General features: G+C 42.4%; 1 protein-coding gene and 1 pseudogene across 1 annotated transcript; one reads left to right on the top strand and one right to left on the bottom strand.

Annotated features, from left to right (window-relative positions):
* Positions 1-1,188: 1,188 nt before the first annotated feature.
* Positions 1,189-3,656, bottom strand: LOC147625488 (uncharacterized; annotated as a pseudogene).
* A 10,132-nt stretch (positions 3,657-13,788) lies between these two features.
* LOC147625489 (uncharacterized) lies at positions 13,789-14,672 on the top strand. The gene is made up of 2 exons (XM_086819037.1): positions 13,789-13,896; positions 14,001-14,672. The coding sequence occupies exons 1-2, from the start codon at positions 13,790-13,792 to the stop codon at positions 14,533-14,535; spliced, it is 642 nt and encodes a 213-aa protein (XP_086675163.1). The 5' UTR covers position 13,789; the 3' UTR covers positions 14,536-14,672.
* Positions 14,673-16,723: the final 2,051 nt, after the last annotated feature.

The following is a 16,723-nucleotide window of genomic DNA, read 5'->3' on the forward strand; positions in this document are numbered from 1 at the left end:
AGTAGGATTTGTCCATTTCGACAACCTACATGCTGTTCTTGTAGCTTCGCGGACTGTCAGGCCATGTGCAAGGGCCTTCATTCGCTCATATGCCTTCTTGGCTAACTCTTGATGCTCGTTTGCTTGCGCCTCTGCCATATCTGCATGAACATAAATGACTTTAGGATTTTAATGAACTGTAAAGATCAACGTAAGATAAATTGACCATTACCCTCAAAAACTTAAAGTTTAACACCACGAGAGAAGATATGTATTGCAAAGACTCAATGAGAAATATCCACTTGACTCCAAAAATACTTCAAACAATGCGCGCACATCAAATTTTGAAGAGAAAACATAAACTTAAACACCACAAGAGGAAAGAGATATTGCAAAGACTCAATGAGATAATATTTCAAACAATGGATACATCAAATTTTGAAGAGAGAAACAAAGTACCATTCCTGAAACTTAATCTCCTGATACTGTATCATTACAAAATTGGGTGAATGACACCGATAGCTCTACAAGAGGACGTTGTGCCCTCGTTGGGTCAGTATTTAGTGATCTAAAAAATTCTACTACTTGCAAAATTGATTTTCGCTCATCGCGATTAGGCAGGCACATCCAATTTTTGACTCTATAAATAATAGTATCCATGGTAGCTTTGTCATAGGAACTATTATCCATCCACAACTCTTGTACTTTCTGCCAAAAGTCATATAAAGTTTGTAATAAATATCCCAAGACAAAAACATCAAATGCAGGAGTGTATGCATCTGCCAAAAACGGATCATAAAGCTAAGGGGCTATCCACGGCCGTTTATTTCGCTCTGTCTGCGTAGGAGACCGCCTGTGCCACCTTCTCAGGGTTCTTGTCTGCTTCAAATACAAAATTGAGAGACACCCGTTTTTTGGGCGCTCTCAGTAGTAACTCCCAATCGATAATACCTACGCGTGGCTTCAATTCTTTTGTAAAATCCAACACTACATTGAATGGATATAGGTCAGTATGTACAATTCTTGCCAGATGTGCTGCCGCTAGGCCTTCCACCAGGGCATGCATAATATGTGGCATGGTTATTACTATTTGTTTTATTTTAGAAAGTTCTAGATGACTTAAAGGAATATTATTGGACGGGGGTTGTCTCCATCCTCGATCCAAACGAAAAATTGCTCTGGTGAACTCACTGAATCTCAAGGGGACCTTCAGAAGAGTATCACCAAGCGAGCCACCACGAAAGAGACCCGTCTCATCTCTCGCTGACATGTCTGCAACAAAATCGAGAGTGTCTTGTCTCGTACATCAGATACATGCAATGGATAGACCAAGCCACTCCTGGCTCCTCTCGCAATCACTAGCGATCCGCAATGCATCTGAAAAGACCACTCTCCAAGAAGTACCTGACACCCACTGTCTCTCAAATGTCTCACTGAGATTAGACTCTGTCTCAGTTTAGGAACATAATGCACATGTCATAGCATATAAGATGCACCACTGGGCAATGACAAGCGTACATCTCCTGCACCTGCAATGTCATGCGCTGAACCATCAGCCAGATGTACACGACCAAAACTCCCACTAGAGAAGATACTAAACCCACTCACGAAATGGTGTGACGTGGAAAACTGCATCCTCATCTAGTAATCAACGGAAAGCAGTGTCATCTGTAGAAGACATATAGTCAAGAGGTACACTAAAGGCAAATGTGACATCACCGTCACTGGCATACTCAGCCACCTCTCTAGCCTGTGTCAAAACCGTCTCTGCATCTCGCATACATCTCCGCTGCTGCCTCATACGTCTAAAGCAACGACGTCTAATGTGCCCTGTGTGACCACAATGCCAACAACGCAAGTATCGGCAACTACGAGACCTCCGTCTCTCACGAGTCATCTCTGTAGACTCAAGATTGTCACACATATCTGCTAGTTGGATGTCAAGAGAACAAAAACTGCATATGCGTCAAAGTGGGAGATCACTCGACCACTACGCTAATCAAGCATAAAACCGCATCAACCCGATGCTCGCATACGCAAACTGTAGCTCAAGTATGGCTCTACCAAAGATAACAGAAGAGCAGTGTCCAACCTCGGCTAAGGCAAGCAGAAAACCGCAATGACTCACCACTGGGATGACAGCTCTCAATCGAGCGTAAAGCACATAACCATATGTGCAAGTAGTGAGCAAACACGATGCTCAATACGCATCCCACAAGTAGTGCTGCAAAATCTGGCAACTACGTAACCTGTACCTGTAGAACCTGTAACCTCTGACTACCTGTAACCTATAGCCACTACGAGCATACAAGCAAGCACACTCCTGCGAGAGTGGCTACTAGAACACAAATCGGTGTACAATGATATGCGATATCGATGAATCACATCACCAATCTCCCACTTGAAGAGAGTATCGCATAAACCATGTGCTTATATAAAAGCACACTCAGCTCACCTGTCAACTGTGTCCATGCTCTGTCACAAGATCTATTCCAAGATCACAAACCTGCCAAGCACATGTAGCGTATCACCTCGAATGGCAAATCAATGACCGTAAGTGAGAGCAAGAAGCGCGAATGAACAATCCGCTGCAGAGTGCAAACAAGCCGTGCACTAACAGAGCTAGACCTAGCTCAAACAGCTCTCCAAAACGTCATCTACATGCATAGTAAACCTGGCAAAAAATCGACAGAGTCTTCCCTGTAATTGGAGCAATCTCAATAGTAAAACATCCGAGAATCAAGCATCCGGGTAAACCATGAGCGTAGAAGCTCCTGCAATGTCGTACATAGACAAAAAATCCACCAAGAAATCTGGCGAGTCCGTGCTCAAGCCAAGCAATCAGACACGATGCCTAATGGCATCTCACCTACTCAAAACCGAGCGATGTCTGAATATCAACGACCAAGTCCTGTCAAGGCATCACACTCCGTAATCGAGTGTACATGGAGCATAAAAATAACTAGCAAAAACCACAATGCTTAACACGAGAGCATAACCATGCCAAAATCCATGCTAGACCATAACCGCAAAGAGCGTACATGGTAAGAGCACAACTGACATCATGCGAGCAAATCAAAATCTGGAATCGCTCACAACAATCCACATGTAACTGTACATGCTAAGACCATGCCAAAGAGTGTCTACTGCACTCCACTCTCGCCACATGCACCAACATCATGGGCTGGCGCACCTCATACTCTCTGCTGTCCAACATGTCTATAGACAAATTTTGCGTTGTAGGTAGCACCACACATGGCATACATGTCCACGAGACTAGTACATAGCATAATATGATGCTCCAATAGTCTCTGGCCTCAAAATCTCATCATGGATTGGTTCCCCTTGCTCTGAGCATGGCACATGCTTTCAAGATGCATACGAAGGTCAAATGGACGGATGCCCTCACGCTGAATCTCTTCAAAGCAGTTCAGCATTTGCTCGCTTGACCGTCTTGTGCATACCCTGCAATCACTGCAGTTCAAGAGACGGCCTTCCAAGTAAGGTAACCCACAGTGCACTTTTCACGGCTTTTGCATTCAATGCAATCCAAGAGACAGCATTCCGATGAGGGCTTAGCATGCCTTTGCAGTAGCACTGCCAGCGCACTTGTTGCGCCTTCAAGAACCTTAACTGTTTGTTCAGTGGCTTCCCCCCGCTACAACAACCACAGTCTTGGCTGCATCTACCACAGGCTTCGTATCAATGCCAGCATTCTTCAAGACCTTATCTGCCTGCACAGCCACATCAGATGCAATGGGTGTTGCCACCTGCACAGCGGCATCTGTAGCCTTCTGCACATAAGGAGATGTTGCGTCCACTGCGGGCTTGGAAGGGGCCAAAAGCTTATCCCTACTATTGAGGCCTTTCCAAGAGCTCCCATTTGACTTCAACTTAGATTGGTTAATCATCACATTGACCATAATAGCTCATGCTTGGTGATTAGTGGCCAGAGAAACCACAAATTTGGCAAAATAGTTTGAGCATGACATAGGATTAATGATACCAAGCCCCCCCAAATGTTTAGGTGTAGCAACTGTCTCCGCTTCCGCCAGAGCGCATGGTGCAACACGGCATCAAAGTTATGCCGGGAAGTAAGCCAGTGAGTAAGCCTTCATATAGGCTTAGTGCTAGTGAAGCTACGGAGGTGGAATGTCGGTTAGCTTACTACCTTCAGCATGGTTTCATTAGACCTAGTGCCTCACCCTAGGCTCTCACAATTAAGGATAAGCCTATCTGTTGCCATGAGTTGATGAATTATTCCAACCTAGGTCACCTATTACGGTGGGGTTAGCTAATGAGCGTATTCATCAAGTAAAAGATATTTTGTAGGATCATTTTGACATGCTTAAAGTAGCTCATCAAAATGTTCGTCAGGCACAAGATCGCTCTAAGCACTATGCATATGAGAAACAAAGACAGATTACTTTTGACAAAGGTGATCAGGTGTTTCTCAAGGTCCAGAATCTATGAAAACGGGACCAGTGCCTAAGCTATCTCCAAGATATTGTGGACCTTTCACAATTCTTAAGAGGATAGGCTAAGTAGCTTACAAGCTAGACTTACCAGAGAATTCCCGAATACACCCATTGTTTCATGTCAGTCATCTACGAAAACGGGTAGGTAATAACAACATTGTGGATAATGGTATTTTTGTGGAACTCATAGAACCACCAGCTCTACCACATGAACTAGAAAGTATTCTCAAATTTCATGTGCAACGTACGCGTCGTCATGTTAGGCGCCAAGCTCTTGTCAAGTGGAAGGATCGTTCTATCGAAGGTTCCACTTGGGAAAATGTTAGCATTCTGCGAAAACGGTTTCCTACTTTTGTTTTCGAGGATGAAAACTCTTCCGAAAGGGGGGAGTAATGTCACGACAACGATCTTTAGGGGGGTCCTACATGGAACCTTACGTGTGCACTCATACCAATAAAGGGGTGGCTCTAAGCTAAAGTATAAAGGTATGGCCAATGGGTGGTCAGGGACACACTAAGCTACTATAAGAGCCGTGGTTGGGTGGAGACTAGCATGCACACTTCCCGCGTCTCTTACAGTGAACCTATGTCTCAGATGCACACCGTAACCAGCTTCTTCTTGACGATGGTGTTGTCTCCCGAGATGGCCGACAGAAGTTGAAAGTCCCTCCCATGGCTGAAGTGGACACCGCCTGCATGTAGTCTAATTGCACTCGAATGTCTCTGAGTGGTATCTCCGCAAAATCTACCATCTCCTCCCGGATGTGGTCAAGGGCATAGCCCACGAGCCGCTCGCCACATGAAGCCTCAATGGATATATAGCATTGCTCGTCGCTACACGACCTCCTCATTAGCTCATCATCCAACTCCATGTCTGCACGCAAACGTGTGTGTGTGTGTGTGTGTGTGTGTGTGAAAGAGAGAGAGGGGGGGCAAAGAATCTGTGTGTATGTGTGTGTGTGTGTGAGAGAGAGAGAGAGAGGTAGAGAGAGAGAGATGCATGTGTGTGTGTGTGTGTGTGTGTGTGTGTGTGTGAGAGAGAGAGAGAGAGAGAGAGAGAGAGAGAGAGAGAAAGCTGTATGTGTGTGTGTGTGTGTGTGTGTGTGTGAGAGAGAGAGAGAGAGAGAGAGAGAGAGAGCTCTGTGTGTGTGTGTGAGAGAGAGAGAGAGAGGGAGAGAACTCAATGCATGTGTGTGTGTGTGTGTGTGTGTGTGTGTGTGTGTGTGTGTGTGTGTGTGTGTGTGTGTGAGAGAGAGAGAGAGAGAGAGAGAGAGAGAGAGAGAGAAGGGGGGGAGAGACTGAGAGAGAAAAGACATCGCGCAAAAATTGAATGGTACTTTTCAAAGTTCCCGGTGACTACAGTCGCCTAAGCGACTAACTTTGCCTTAAGTCGCTAACTGAGTCGCTTCGCTTAAGCAACTACATTTTTAAGTCGCTTAGGCAACTTTAGTAGCGACTGCATATTACGTCGCATAAGCGACTAAAAATTTCCAAAAGAAAATTGTAGCGACTGCATATTACGTCGCATAAGCGACTAAAAATTTCCAAAAGAAAATTGTAGTCGCATAAGCGACATAAGTTTAGTCACTAAGGCGCAAATGGGGGGTTTACCTAGTATTGGTAGAAGGAGAGTCAAAAGGTAGAAAGGGAGAGTAGAGAGCACAAAGAGAGAGAGAGAGAGAGAGAGAGAGAGAGAGAGGGCTCGAGTAGGGGAAATGGTGAAAGAGACAGAGTTGACCAAGAGAGGTAGGGAGGAGTGAGAGAGGGAGGGAGAGAGTCAGGGTGAGTAGAGAGAGGGGGGAGAGTAGTAGGGTAGGATTCAGTGGACCCTTTGAGGAAGGGGGTTTGTGGACAATAGAGAGAAGGGGAGAGTAGTCTAGATAGGAGGGAATGGAAAGGAGGAGAAGTCAAACAAATCCTTAGCAGATAGAAAGAGAGTTCAAGGCGCTAGAGGTGAACCACATACTGGATCCCATAAGAGGGGGGGTGATGATTAGGAGACCAAGGGGGACCTAGCATTTACAAGGCTAGTGTTGGTATTTCTCTGCTGGGAAGGGAGTCTTTTCTCTCGATTGGTAGTGACCAGTGATTGATGCAAGGAGTACTAGGACCTTATTAGTATGTTGTACACTATTGATGGTCTGTGAGATGCACTATTGATGGTCTGTGAGATACACTATTGATGGTTTGTGAGATACACTACGGACTTGACTAATGGGTGTGCTTATATTAGAGCATATGTGCATGGATGATGGCTAATAAGTGCGTACTAGTGGATTCAAGTCATGAATTAGTAACACATCACATGTTTTGCTAATTGATGACCATCTCCACTCACGTGGTCTGGCCATGATGTTGCTCACTTTTGTGTTGATATGCAGCTCTACAAAATCAAAACAAGTTCCAGGATTTGATTCTGGGACCCCTGAGGGGATTGGCCCACTTGACCAGGATGGTTTGCCGGAGCATTGATTGCTTCAAAGAGACTCGATGCCTAAACTCATCTCGGTAGGTGTTGATTCCAACCACCGGCGAGTATGGATCCCTTTCAAGGTTATGGCCTAGCTGAGGATGAAGAAGCTGCCCCATGTTTTCATTGGGTTGGGCATGGGGTGGTCAATGGGGGCTCGCATCTAGGGAAGCGGGATTCCCCTAGTCTATAAGCGGAGCGGGTGGATGGGAGGCCCGATGTAGTGGGGGCTACAATCTGCCTAGTGTCCATCATTCCATTCTTTGTTCATCCAAGGGTAGCATCAGCTCTACAGGTGGCTCTAGATAGTCTATTCAAGTGGTATGGCATTCTAATCAACTCCGGAGAAAGGGTCTTTGCAAGTATAGATTCTTTTGTCCGGACCCTTTCACATTGTCCTCGATTTTTCTAAAGAGACTTGAGGCTATGTTTCCTTTGTTGCATTGTCTAGTGGGCCTTTAGGTTTTGATGAGGCCTCATCATTGGGAGTAGACGGGCCGTTTTCAAGGAGAATGACATCAGGCTTGTGTTTCTCCTTTTGAGTAGCCTCCGCTTCCATTGCTTTGAGCCTCTCCTCAATGGCTCTTACAGCGGCCTTGTTCTCTTCCAGACTCCTTGTAAGGCCTACGTGTTCTTCATAGAGACTTGCATCACTTAAGAGGAGGGTGGAAGGTGGGAATGAGAGCTTGGGGCATATGATGTGAAACCAAAATACAATTAATTCCTTGTGCAATTTAAGAATTCTTATAACAATTGCATGAATTATTGTATTAATAGACAAACAATTCCTTTTATCAGAGATAGAATTGCACAATTATTGCAGAATTCTTATGTGGCAATTCTTAACTAGTTTAGCTCATCTTTCATCATATATGCAACACATGCATGAACATGCTAAAAGTGGTGCATAGTATCCTTTCATATCATGCATCATAAGACTTGTAAGGGTAACATGAATTAATAAGAATCTTGAGCATGCACACCCCACACATAGCAAAGAGTGCTAATAGTGAATTCCACTTGCCTCTTGCTATCACACACATAGCAAAGAGTGCTAACTGAATTCCACTTGCCTCTTGCTATCACACACATAGCAAAGAGTTGAAAGTAAATAAACAATCTACACACGACACCACAGTGAGGGCCGGATATGTGAGGCCGACTCCCCCTTGAAAGGCTTTGTATTTCTTGTATCTCGAGTACGAGAGAAAATACATAATTCTTGTCCTCGACAAGCGTAGCTTACACTATTGGGCTATGGAGGCTAAGATCCCCATAAACCAATATGTTGGAAGCTTTAAGCTGTTTCGTTGTTCTCTTCTCAAGGCCTCACAAGTCTAAAAGACAAGGAGCTCCTACGGAGAAAAGAATAAAAATCTTCTACTATGTCAAGCTTAATGCTAGTACATAGCTTCATGAAGATTTGACTAAGTAAATAAGCAGGCTACCAAGGGTAGCTATACTAGTAGAGGAGAAAAGGAGAGAACTGTAACCCCACGGTTGCAGAGGTTGATGAGAGCTTCCACCCGCACTTCTTCCTTCTCCAATTGGCCTCCGTATGTGAGAGATAGAACCTCCTCAAGCCCACGCCATCTTGAAAAAGCACCCTCTGCCCTATTTTTGGAGTCTAGAGAGAGGATGTGTGCTTTTTGGCCTAAAATTGTGGGGCTTCATTACTTTTAGGAGGCGCCTTTTTGAATTGTGGCTTGATCAGCACTCCAACACCCTTTCCCACTCCTTGGCCTCATATTTGGTCCTTCCAGCCCATTGGTTCATGTGTCTAGCCCCCGTTCTCGCTCCGTAAGCCATTATTTGTTCGTTTCGAGGTCATCTCTTACCCGTTTTGACTTCTGTAAAGCATGTAGAAGTCCTGGCAAGATGTTCTAGGCACTTTTGCATTACCCTCCAGGCACCTCACATTGCCTAAATGCACTTCCCCACTGCCTCCGTATCCTTGCTTCCATGGGTTTTCTCTCTCTAGAAGGGCCAGTTCTAGAGAGAGAAAGTCATTGTGAAGCTTATTCATCAAAATTAAATTTTTGATGACATATCCCGCCCTTAAATCTTTAGTCATCCTCGACTATAAGGTCTTTTGAGAAAAATAGCCACATTGTCACTTGGGATCCACATATGAGTGCTGAATCCTTTCCTTGACTAGATGGCTAATCTAGAAGGTGCTTTAGGTGGTGAAACCATCGCTAAGCTGATTCACATTTTTGTGCACAAAAACTTAAACATAGCATGCATACATAAGCTTCAATTAACATTAATGCCATTTCATTAGAGAAATGAGAAAGAGAGCAAAACCTTTGCATTAATGTTACGTTGTACATGGAGAAGCTTAAACTTGACCTAGCCTGTATAAAACTTTATACTCTTGCAGCAATGCAATAGAGTCTTTGAGTTGAGGCTCCTGCATCCACTTAGCATCTTCATGAGGATAATTCTTAAATTTGACTAAAAATCGACGAATTACCTTACCACTTCGTAGGACATTATCCTCATGTTTAAGGATGAATTCGGGTTGTAAGATCTCCTCTTGTTCATCAAACTCAGGATGATCTTCTTGTATTAGCTTTCCCTCTATCATACTTTATTTTTGGACATACCACCAGGCATTGGCAGACATAGTCCTGGATGTCCTTTTTCATTGAGGGCCAATAGAAATAAGTTTCTATCGCATTTGTGGTAGCTTGAATGCCTCGATGCCCCGCATAAGGAAGAGCATGAGATTCATACATAACCTTTTCATGAAGGTCTTGGGTTATTCATAGCTTGGAGCCATGCAATAAGAATCCTTCCTTAAGTGAAAATGGTTCATAAAATACATTACTTTCGAGATCCCTCATTATATCCACAAAATCACTATCTTGTGCATACTTGTCAATCATGCTTGTCAAATCATGATTATATGCTATAGAGATTGCATTTGATCTAGCTCTCCTAGAAAGTGCATTAGCTACCAAATTCTGTTTACCTGCAATATGAGCAAAATGCAAATGAAACCGTGAAAGGAAATTTGCTCACCTCGTTTGCTTGTCCGACAACTTAGTCTGCGTCATGACATATTTGATGCTTTGATGGTCTGTCCTTATGATGAAAGGCGTTCCCAACAAATAATGCTTCCATGTTTCTAATGCATGAATTACAGCAAGTAATTCCTTCTCATAAATTCCAAAGTTCCTTTCTTGTGCTTGTAGGCGACGATTTTCATAAGCTATAGGATATCCTTCTTGAGAAAAGACAGAGCCTAGGCTATCGCCACTTGCATCACAATGAACTTTGAACATCTTACTAAGATCTGGAAGCATTAAAAGTGGTCGTGACATAAGCTTAGCTTTAAGTTCTTTAAAGGTTGTGTTCTCTTTTGCTGTCCGCCACCGCTGATATTTAACCTTTTTCTTTGTTAAATCGTGTAGTGGGACATCTATTATAGAAACCTTCTCTATGAAGTGTCTATAATATGAACACATACCTATAAAACTTCGTAGCTCGTTCAAATCCTTTAGCTATGGCCATCCATCTATTATTCTAAGCTTTTCAAGATCCATGTGAATCCCTTCCTTAGAAATAATATGGCCACGATAGCAGATCTCTTGTAAAAAGAACTCGCTCTTTTTGCCATTAATCTATAACTTATGCGCACGTACTGCATCAAAGACTTGAGACAAATGCTCCTTGTGTTCTTCAATTGACCTAGAATAAACAATTACATCGTCAAAGAAAACACTAGTAAATGAACGATTTTTATAAAAAATCCTATTTATCAAATGATTGAAAGTTGTGGGAGTATTAGTGAGACCAAAAGGCATCACTAAAAACTCATACAAACCAAATTGCGTACGAAACGCGGTCTTGTGAATATCTTCAGGCACAATCCTGATCTGGTGATATCCACTCTTAAGGTCTATCCTACTGAAGTAAGATGATCCTTGCAACTTATCAAAAATATCCTCAATCCTAAGGATTGGGAACCTATTTTTGATTGTGTTCTTTTTGAATGCATGATAGTCCACACACCTTCGGTGTGAACCATCCTTTTTTTGCACCAACAAAACTGGCGAACAAAATGGTGAGGAACTAGGGTGCACCATTCCTTTTTCTAGAAGCTCGTTTTCTTGAGTCATTATTTCTTCCTGTTGAGCACGAGATACCCTATAAGGCAGCTTATTTGGAGGTGAACTCCCTTTGTGTAAGCTCCTTTTTATGGTCATCCTCTCCATGACTTGGTGGCAACTCATCGGGAATAGAGTCTTTGAAACAGTCACTATAGTCCTTAAGGAAAGACTTGAGCTTTACTTCCGAGTGTTCAAAGTTCTTTTTCATGATTCCCTTGTTCATGATTTACATGCAAAGAAGAATCAGAAACAAAAAGAGAATATTTAACATATATCACATACGCAAAAAGAGACGATTTCATTACTTTCTTCAATGCATCATTGGTTACAATGGGAATTGTACTTCTTTTACTTTTCGGCTGGAATACTAAAGTCTTTACCCATATGACTAAAATTGACTACTCTATCTGGAAACTTTAATTGCGCATACATTCTATGGAACCAAGGTGTGCCTAGGATAACATCCTCGTGCTCAAGAGGGGAAACATAAAATTCCTCACTATCAACATAGTTATTGATGTGGAGCCTTAACTTTCCAATTAACGGTGTAACTGGAACTTGTTGTCCTTTGAAAGCTCCCATCGCTTCTAGAGATGGTCCCAACTCCTCTATTTGGATGCCAAGCCTTTGGGCTAACTCTACTAAAATAAAGTTATGTGTAGAGACTGGTTTCTCATCTTGCCCCACACATAACATAATTACAAAGCTTCAGCATCTTTATGAAAGAATATTTGTTGCTTGCAGCGTGTCATTCTTTTGTCCTCCTCGGGGACAATTACGATAATTATGACCTTGTTCGCCAAAACGATCATTGGAAGATCTTGTTTCCCCTTTCTCCATTGGCTTGGAAGCCACTTTGTTGGATGGGAAAATCTTCTCGACAACTAAAGAATGATGAATAACTTCAGAGATCGTTGTAGGCTTCTGTGCATTTACATATGTCTTCATATCTTCGGGAAGCCCAGCACAATACTACTGCTTTTGCTCGGTGAAATCAATCATCTTGAATACGGTAGCTTTGAGATGAGAATCCCAAAACTTATCCACGTATCGTTGCATGGTTTCGCCCTTGTCAAGCTTCAGTCCCCGCCAAGATGTGAGAACATCATCTTTAGCATTTGTCGTGAGAAACTGCTTCATGATAGCTTCTCGGCAAGCCTTCCAGGTCTTCAGAGCTATGCCCTTCGTACGTAGGCTAGCCCACCAATGACATGCACTCTTTTGGAAGTACATGGCTACGTGACGTAGCTTAGAGCTTTCCGTGAAATGCTCTCCTCCAAATGCAGAGTCAAATTGTTGGATAAAACCCAACACTTTATCGGTATGCCCATACGTACCATCATACACAAGAAAAGAGACATTCTTTCCACCTTCTTTAAATTTCTCCAACTTGCGCGCTCTTTTCCACGCACGATAAGTCCTCTTGCGTCTCTTTCGAGAGTGCACCTTGTGAGAAGACCTCGTAGGTGTAAAAGATAATTCTCTTAATTCTGTCGACGAAGGAGGACTTGATGGTGGAGAAGGAGACCTTCTTCGCCGTTGGCGATGTCTACCTTGCTCACTCTTCCCACTTCATGAAGATATAGAATCACTACTTGCACTTGGACGTCGTCTCTTGGCTGCGCGAACTGGAGAGTGAGGGAAACGTCCTCTTCGAGGAGCACCCTCCGAAGAGTTCTCCTTGCTGTCACTCACTCTAGGGTTGCATTGCAAAGAAACATGATCTGGGGAAAGAGGTCTTTCCTTGTTATGAGAAGTAGCCAAATTGTTAGCTCGCATGAGTGCTTGTACCAGTGGTTGAAGAGAAGAATTCTCTTGTGCTTCATGGAGCTTTTGAACCAAAAGCCTTACTGCTTGGGTTCCTTCCATAGAAGCTTCATCAGTCTTCAAATCCACCATGCGTACATCAATCTCATCCTGCTGGTCCTTTGCTAGGGTTTCCATTTCTTTATGATTAAGAGAATCAAAAGAGAAGCCCTTGCAAACTTAGCTTTGGATCGTTCCCTTCTTCAAAAAGAAAGAAAAATCCTAATCTTTGATACCAATGAAACCAAAATACAATTAATTCCTTATGCAATTTAAGAATTCTTATAACAATTGCATGAATTATTGTATTAATAGCCAAACAATTCCTTTTATCAGAGATAGAATTGCACAATTATTACGGAATTCTTATGTGGCAATTCTTAACTAGTTTAGCTCATCTTTCATCATATATGCAACACATGCATGAACATGCTAAAAGCAGTGCATAGTATGCTTTCATATCATGCATCATAAGACTTGTAAGGGTAACATGAATTAACAAGAATCTTGAGCATGCACACCCCACACATAGCAAAGAGTGCTAACAGTGAATTCCACTTGCCTCTTGCTATCACACATATAGCAAAGAGTGCTAACAGTGAATTCCACTTGCCTCTTGCTATCACACACATAGCGAAGAGTTGAAAGTAAATAAACAATCTACACACGACACCACAGTGAGGGCCGGATATGTGAGGCCGACCCCCCCTCGAAAGGCTTTGTATTTCTTGTATCTCGAGTACGAGAGAAAATACATAATTCTTGTCCTCGACAAGCGTAGCTTACACTATTGGGCTATGGAGGCTAAGATCCCCATAAACCAATATGTTGGAAGCTTTAAACTGTTCCGTTGTTCTCTTCTCAAGGCCTCACAAGTCTAAAAGACAAGGAGCTCCTACGGAGAAAAGAATAAGAATATTCTACTATGTCAAGCAAGCCATGGAGATGATGCAGGTGGTTGATGAGCAATTTGTGCCTTGCATTGTCTGCTCCAAGGAGACTTATGCTGCATCGGAATGGTCCAAGCTGCGCAAGAAGAAAGAGAGGTGAGTACTAGAAGATTCTTGAGCAAAACACTCTTGATTTGTATTTTGCCGTTATTCTTTAATGGGCTTCCCTAATTAATGTGGATGAGTGTCTCCTAATACAGTTGGTTAGAGAAGAGGAAGCTGCAAGCCAAGCGCGAAGTAAAACTAGATGTGGTTGATCAAGTTCTCAAAGCTATATTAAACCCTCTAGAGAAGCACTTGGCAGAGTTCAACAAGACAAACATAGCTGCCGCATGGCCTCTACAAACAGTGGTGTCCTATACAATGCACACTGTGTGCCAAAGCTTGTTAAGATGGTGGAGTGACCTGGAGAATGCAAGGGTGGCCACAGAAGGAGGAGGAGGAGGAGGAGGTGGCAATGCAAGTGAGATGATAAAAGGCATGGTGGAGCACATAAATGTGTTGATAGCCGAGGTTGTAGCTTGTTGCCTCTCCAATTTGCCTACCGCTCTAGATATGAGCATGATAGAGGCAGTGCTTAGTGGCAGTGTGAGCAAGATCGAGAAAGGGCTCTTGTTGGTTGGTCTAAGGCAAATGCCTATGGGAAAAGCTCCAATGGCCCACTCTTCGCTCTTCAACAACCAAATGCCTTGGGCAACTAGGACACTGGATTCACTTGGCAGAAAACATGCCTAGCTAATTATACATGTGCTACTTAAATGAGCATACACAGATTTCGCTACACCCATCTAGCATTCACAAGAAGTTTTGGGCATTTTTCCACGTGGGAAAGAGACCCACTTTCCCTTATGTTTCCCTATAGTGTTCAACATCATGAGCTTTTGCAGACGAGGCTCCACATACTTAGCTAGGTGCGGCGGGGGGCAGGGGGCTGCCTGCCCCCCACCGCATCTAGCTAGGCATGCTCCGCCTCGCTTGCAGAAGCTCATGATGTTGTCATAATCCTCAATGTGGGAATCATAGTGGGAAAATGTCTTAAAACTTCTTGTGATTAGTGGTTGTGTCCTTAAAAACATCACCCTCTACTAAATGATAAGTATACCAATCAACATCATGTAACAGGAAGTGCATTAGGGTTTCCCTTAAGTTTTAACCTATCAAAATGTAATATTTCAATAACAATGCAAATATTTTTTTTAATGTTAATAACAAACATTAGTAAAATGAACTGACATGATTACAACAACGCTACTTGACAATTTCCATTATTTCAAATCTTGCAAAATTTGTTTACATTTATGTGATGTCCGTGAAATCCTTCAAGAAGGGTTCCAACCAATTTGGTTCATAGACCATCTAGGAGTAATATCAAGATATCTCTAAAGGTATGTTTAAACTATTATCTCAGATTAGCATTTGTTATAACTCTTGAGTTAAAATCTTGTTAAGGAAGCCCTTCTCAAAGCATTTCTTCCTTATCAAAGCATTTCTTCCTTATCAAAGCATTTTCAATAACAAAAGCATGGACCAACTACAAAGTAATGGTACCACCCTCCGTAGAGTACTAGCTAGAGTGTGTGTGTGTGTGAAGGCTTGAAACAAATTTGCATGAGTAATGGAATCACTAAGGTTTTTCATTCTATTCATCATAATCTTTGCATCAAATTCATTTGATGCTTTGAATGATTCATAGCTACATCCATTGTATTTAGGACTTGGCCCAAAAAAGCCCTCACTTGGTGGTTTTATCATGGGACCCTAAGTTCTTTTGTAGGCCTCAATTTTGGCTCTTAAAAGTGTCAGACCTAGCTATTTTGCACCACGCAGGGAAACTAGGACCACCAAGTGGAAAATCTAGTTTGGTTCTTATAAGTGTCAAACCTAGCTATCCTGCACCACGCAGGGAAACTAGTGAAAAATCTAGCCCCCGCATTCTAAGCCGATTGTGCTCCTGCATATGTGTCATATGCATCACCTCTAATAGCAATTAGTCACATTGAAGTCCACTATGATGGTTAGTGATAGATATCAGGGTGCCACTATACATGGCACCCTTTTTACCTACACGTCAACCAATCATGGCTGCTTTTTTTAAGTGGCCCACTGTTTAAACGGGTTAAGTACCTACAAATGCACATGCATTTCATCAGGCACTGTGTGCGAATGTGTTTAAGCTTGCAGCCTCTCTAGCGGAGTGTGTGGGTTCTCAAAGCGCGAGTGTGGAAGATGTGGTTCACACAATGGTTTGAACTTTTGTTTAAAACGAGTGTTTAAACACCCGCTTACATGTCCACAAGGTGTATCGGGGTGCTGCTTGGCACCCTAACCAAATTTTTTTTTTAAAAAGGCAAGTTTTAGAAAATTAGGTGATCAAATGGAGTTTTGGAAATTTTTTAGGCGATATTAGTGTATTTTTTGTATTTTTCAAAAATTGAATTTTTATCGTCAAAAAATCTTTAAAAATTCAAAAGAAATATTATATGATCGCCAAAAATTCTGAAAAAAATAGGAAACATACATAAATATGTCTTTTATTTTTAGAAATTTTTCAACATATTTAAGGTATTTCTAAAAATCATAGACTCCAAGTTAGGGCCCTGTCGGGACAAGGTCGCCCAATTAGGCTATAGATTTTCAAGGGGGTCCTTTGAAAAAAAAACACTGACCCAAATATCTAATCATCGTCCACTATGACTGCAACCTTTCCTTTTCCATCATGACTTTTAGCCAATATTCTTCTTAAATAGTATGTAGGTCCCTTCTTGGTGTATGTACCATCTCTTGGATTGGCTATTCATGATATGCATCTCTAGTGCTATGTTGGAATTGATGCACATATTTAACCTCTTCTTTGATATTGTCATCCTTGAATGTTCGTTTTGCAACTGGTCTCGGCACATCTTTACTTATAGTTACTTCCTTG

This window comes from Cibotium barometz, chromosome 24 (genome assembly GCF_041138505.1).
Source record: "Cibotium barometz isolate CiBa-2024 chromosome 24, ASM4113850v1, whole genome shotgun sequence".
In the NCBI taxonomy this organism is placed as follows: Eukaryota; Viridiplantae; Streptophyta; class Polypodiopsida; order Cyatheales; family Cibotiaceae; genus Cibotium; species Cibotium barometz.

Excerpts from the sequence above, each read along its gene's own strand:
- LOC147625489 (XM_086819037.1), top strand. The coding sequence starts at position 13,790 with ATGGAGATGATGCAGGTGGTTGATGAGCAATTTGTGCCTTGCATTGTC. Across the intron at positions 13,897-14,000 it reads CTGCGCAAGAAGAAAGAGAG|TTGGTTAGAGAAGAGGAAGC; the intron begins GTGAGTACTAGA and ends CTCCTAATACAG.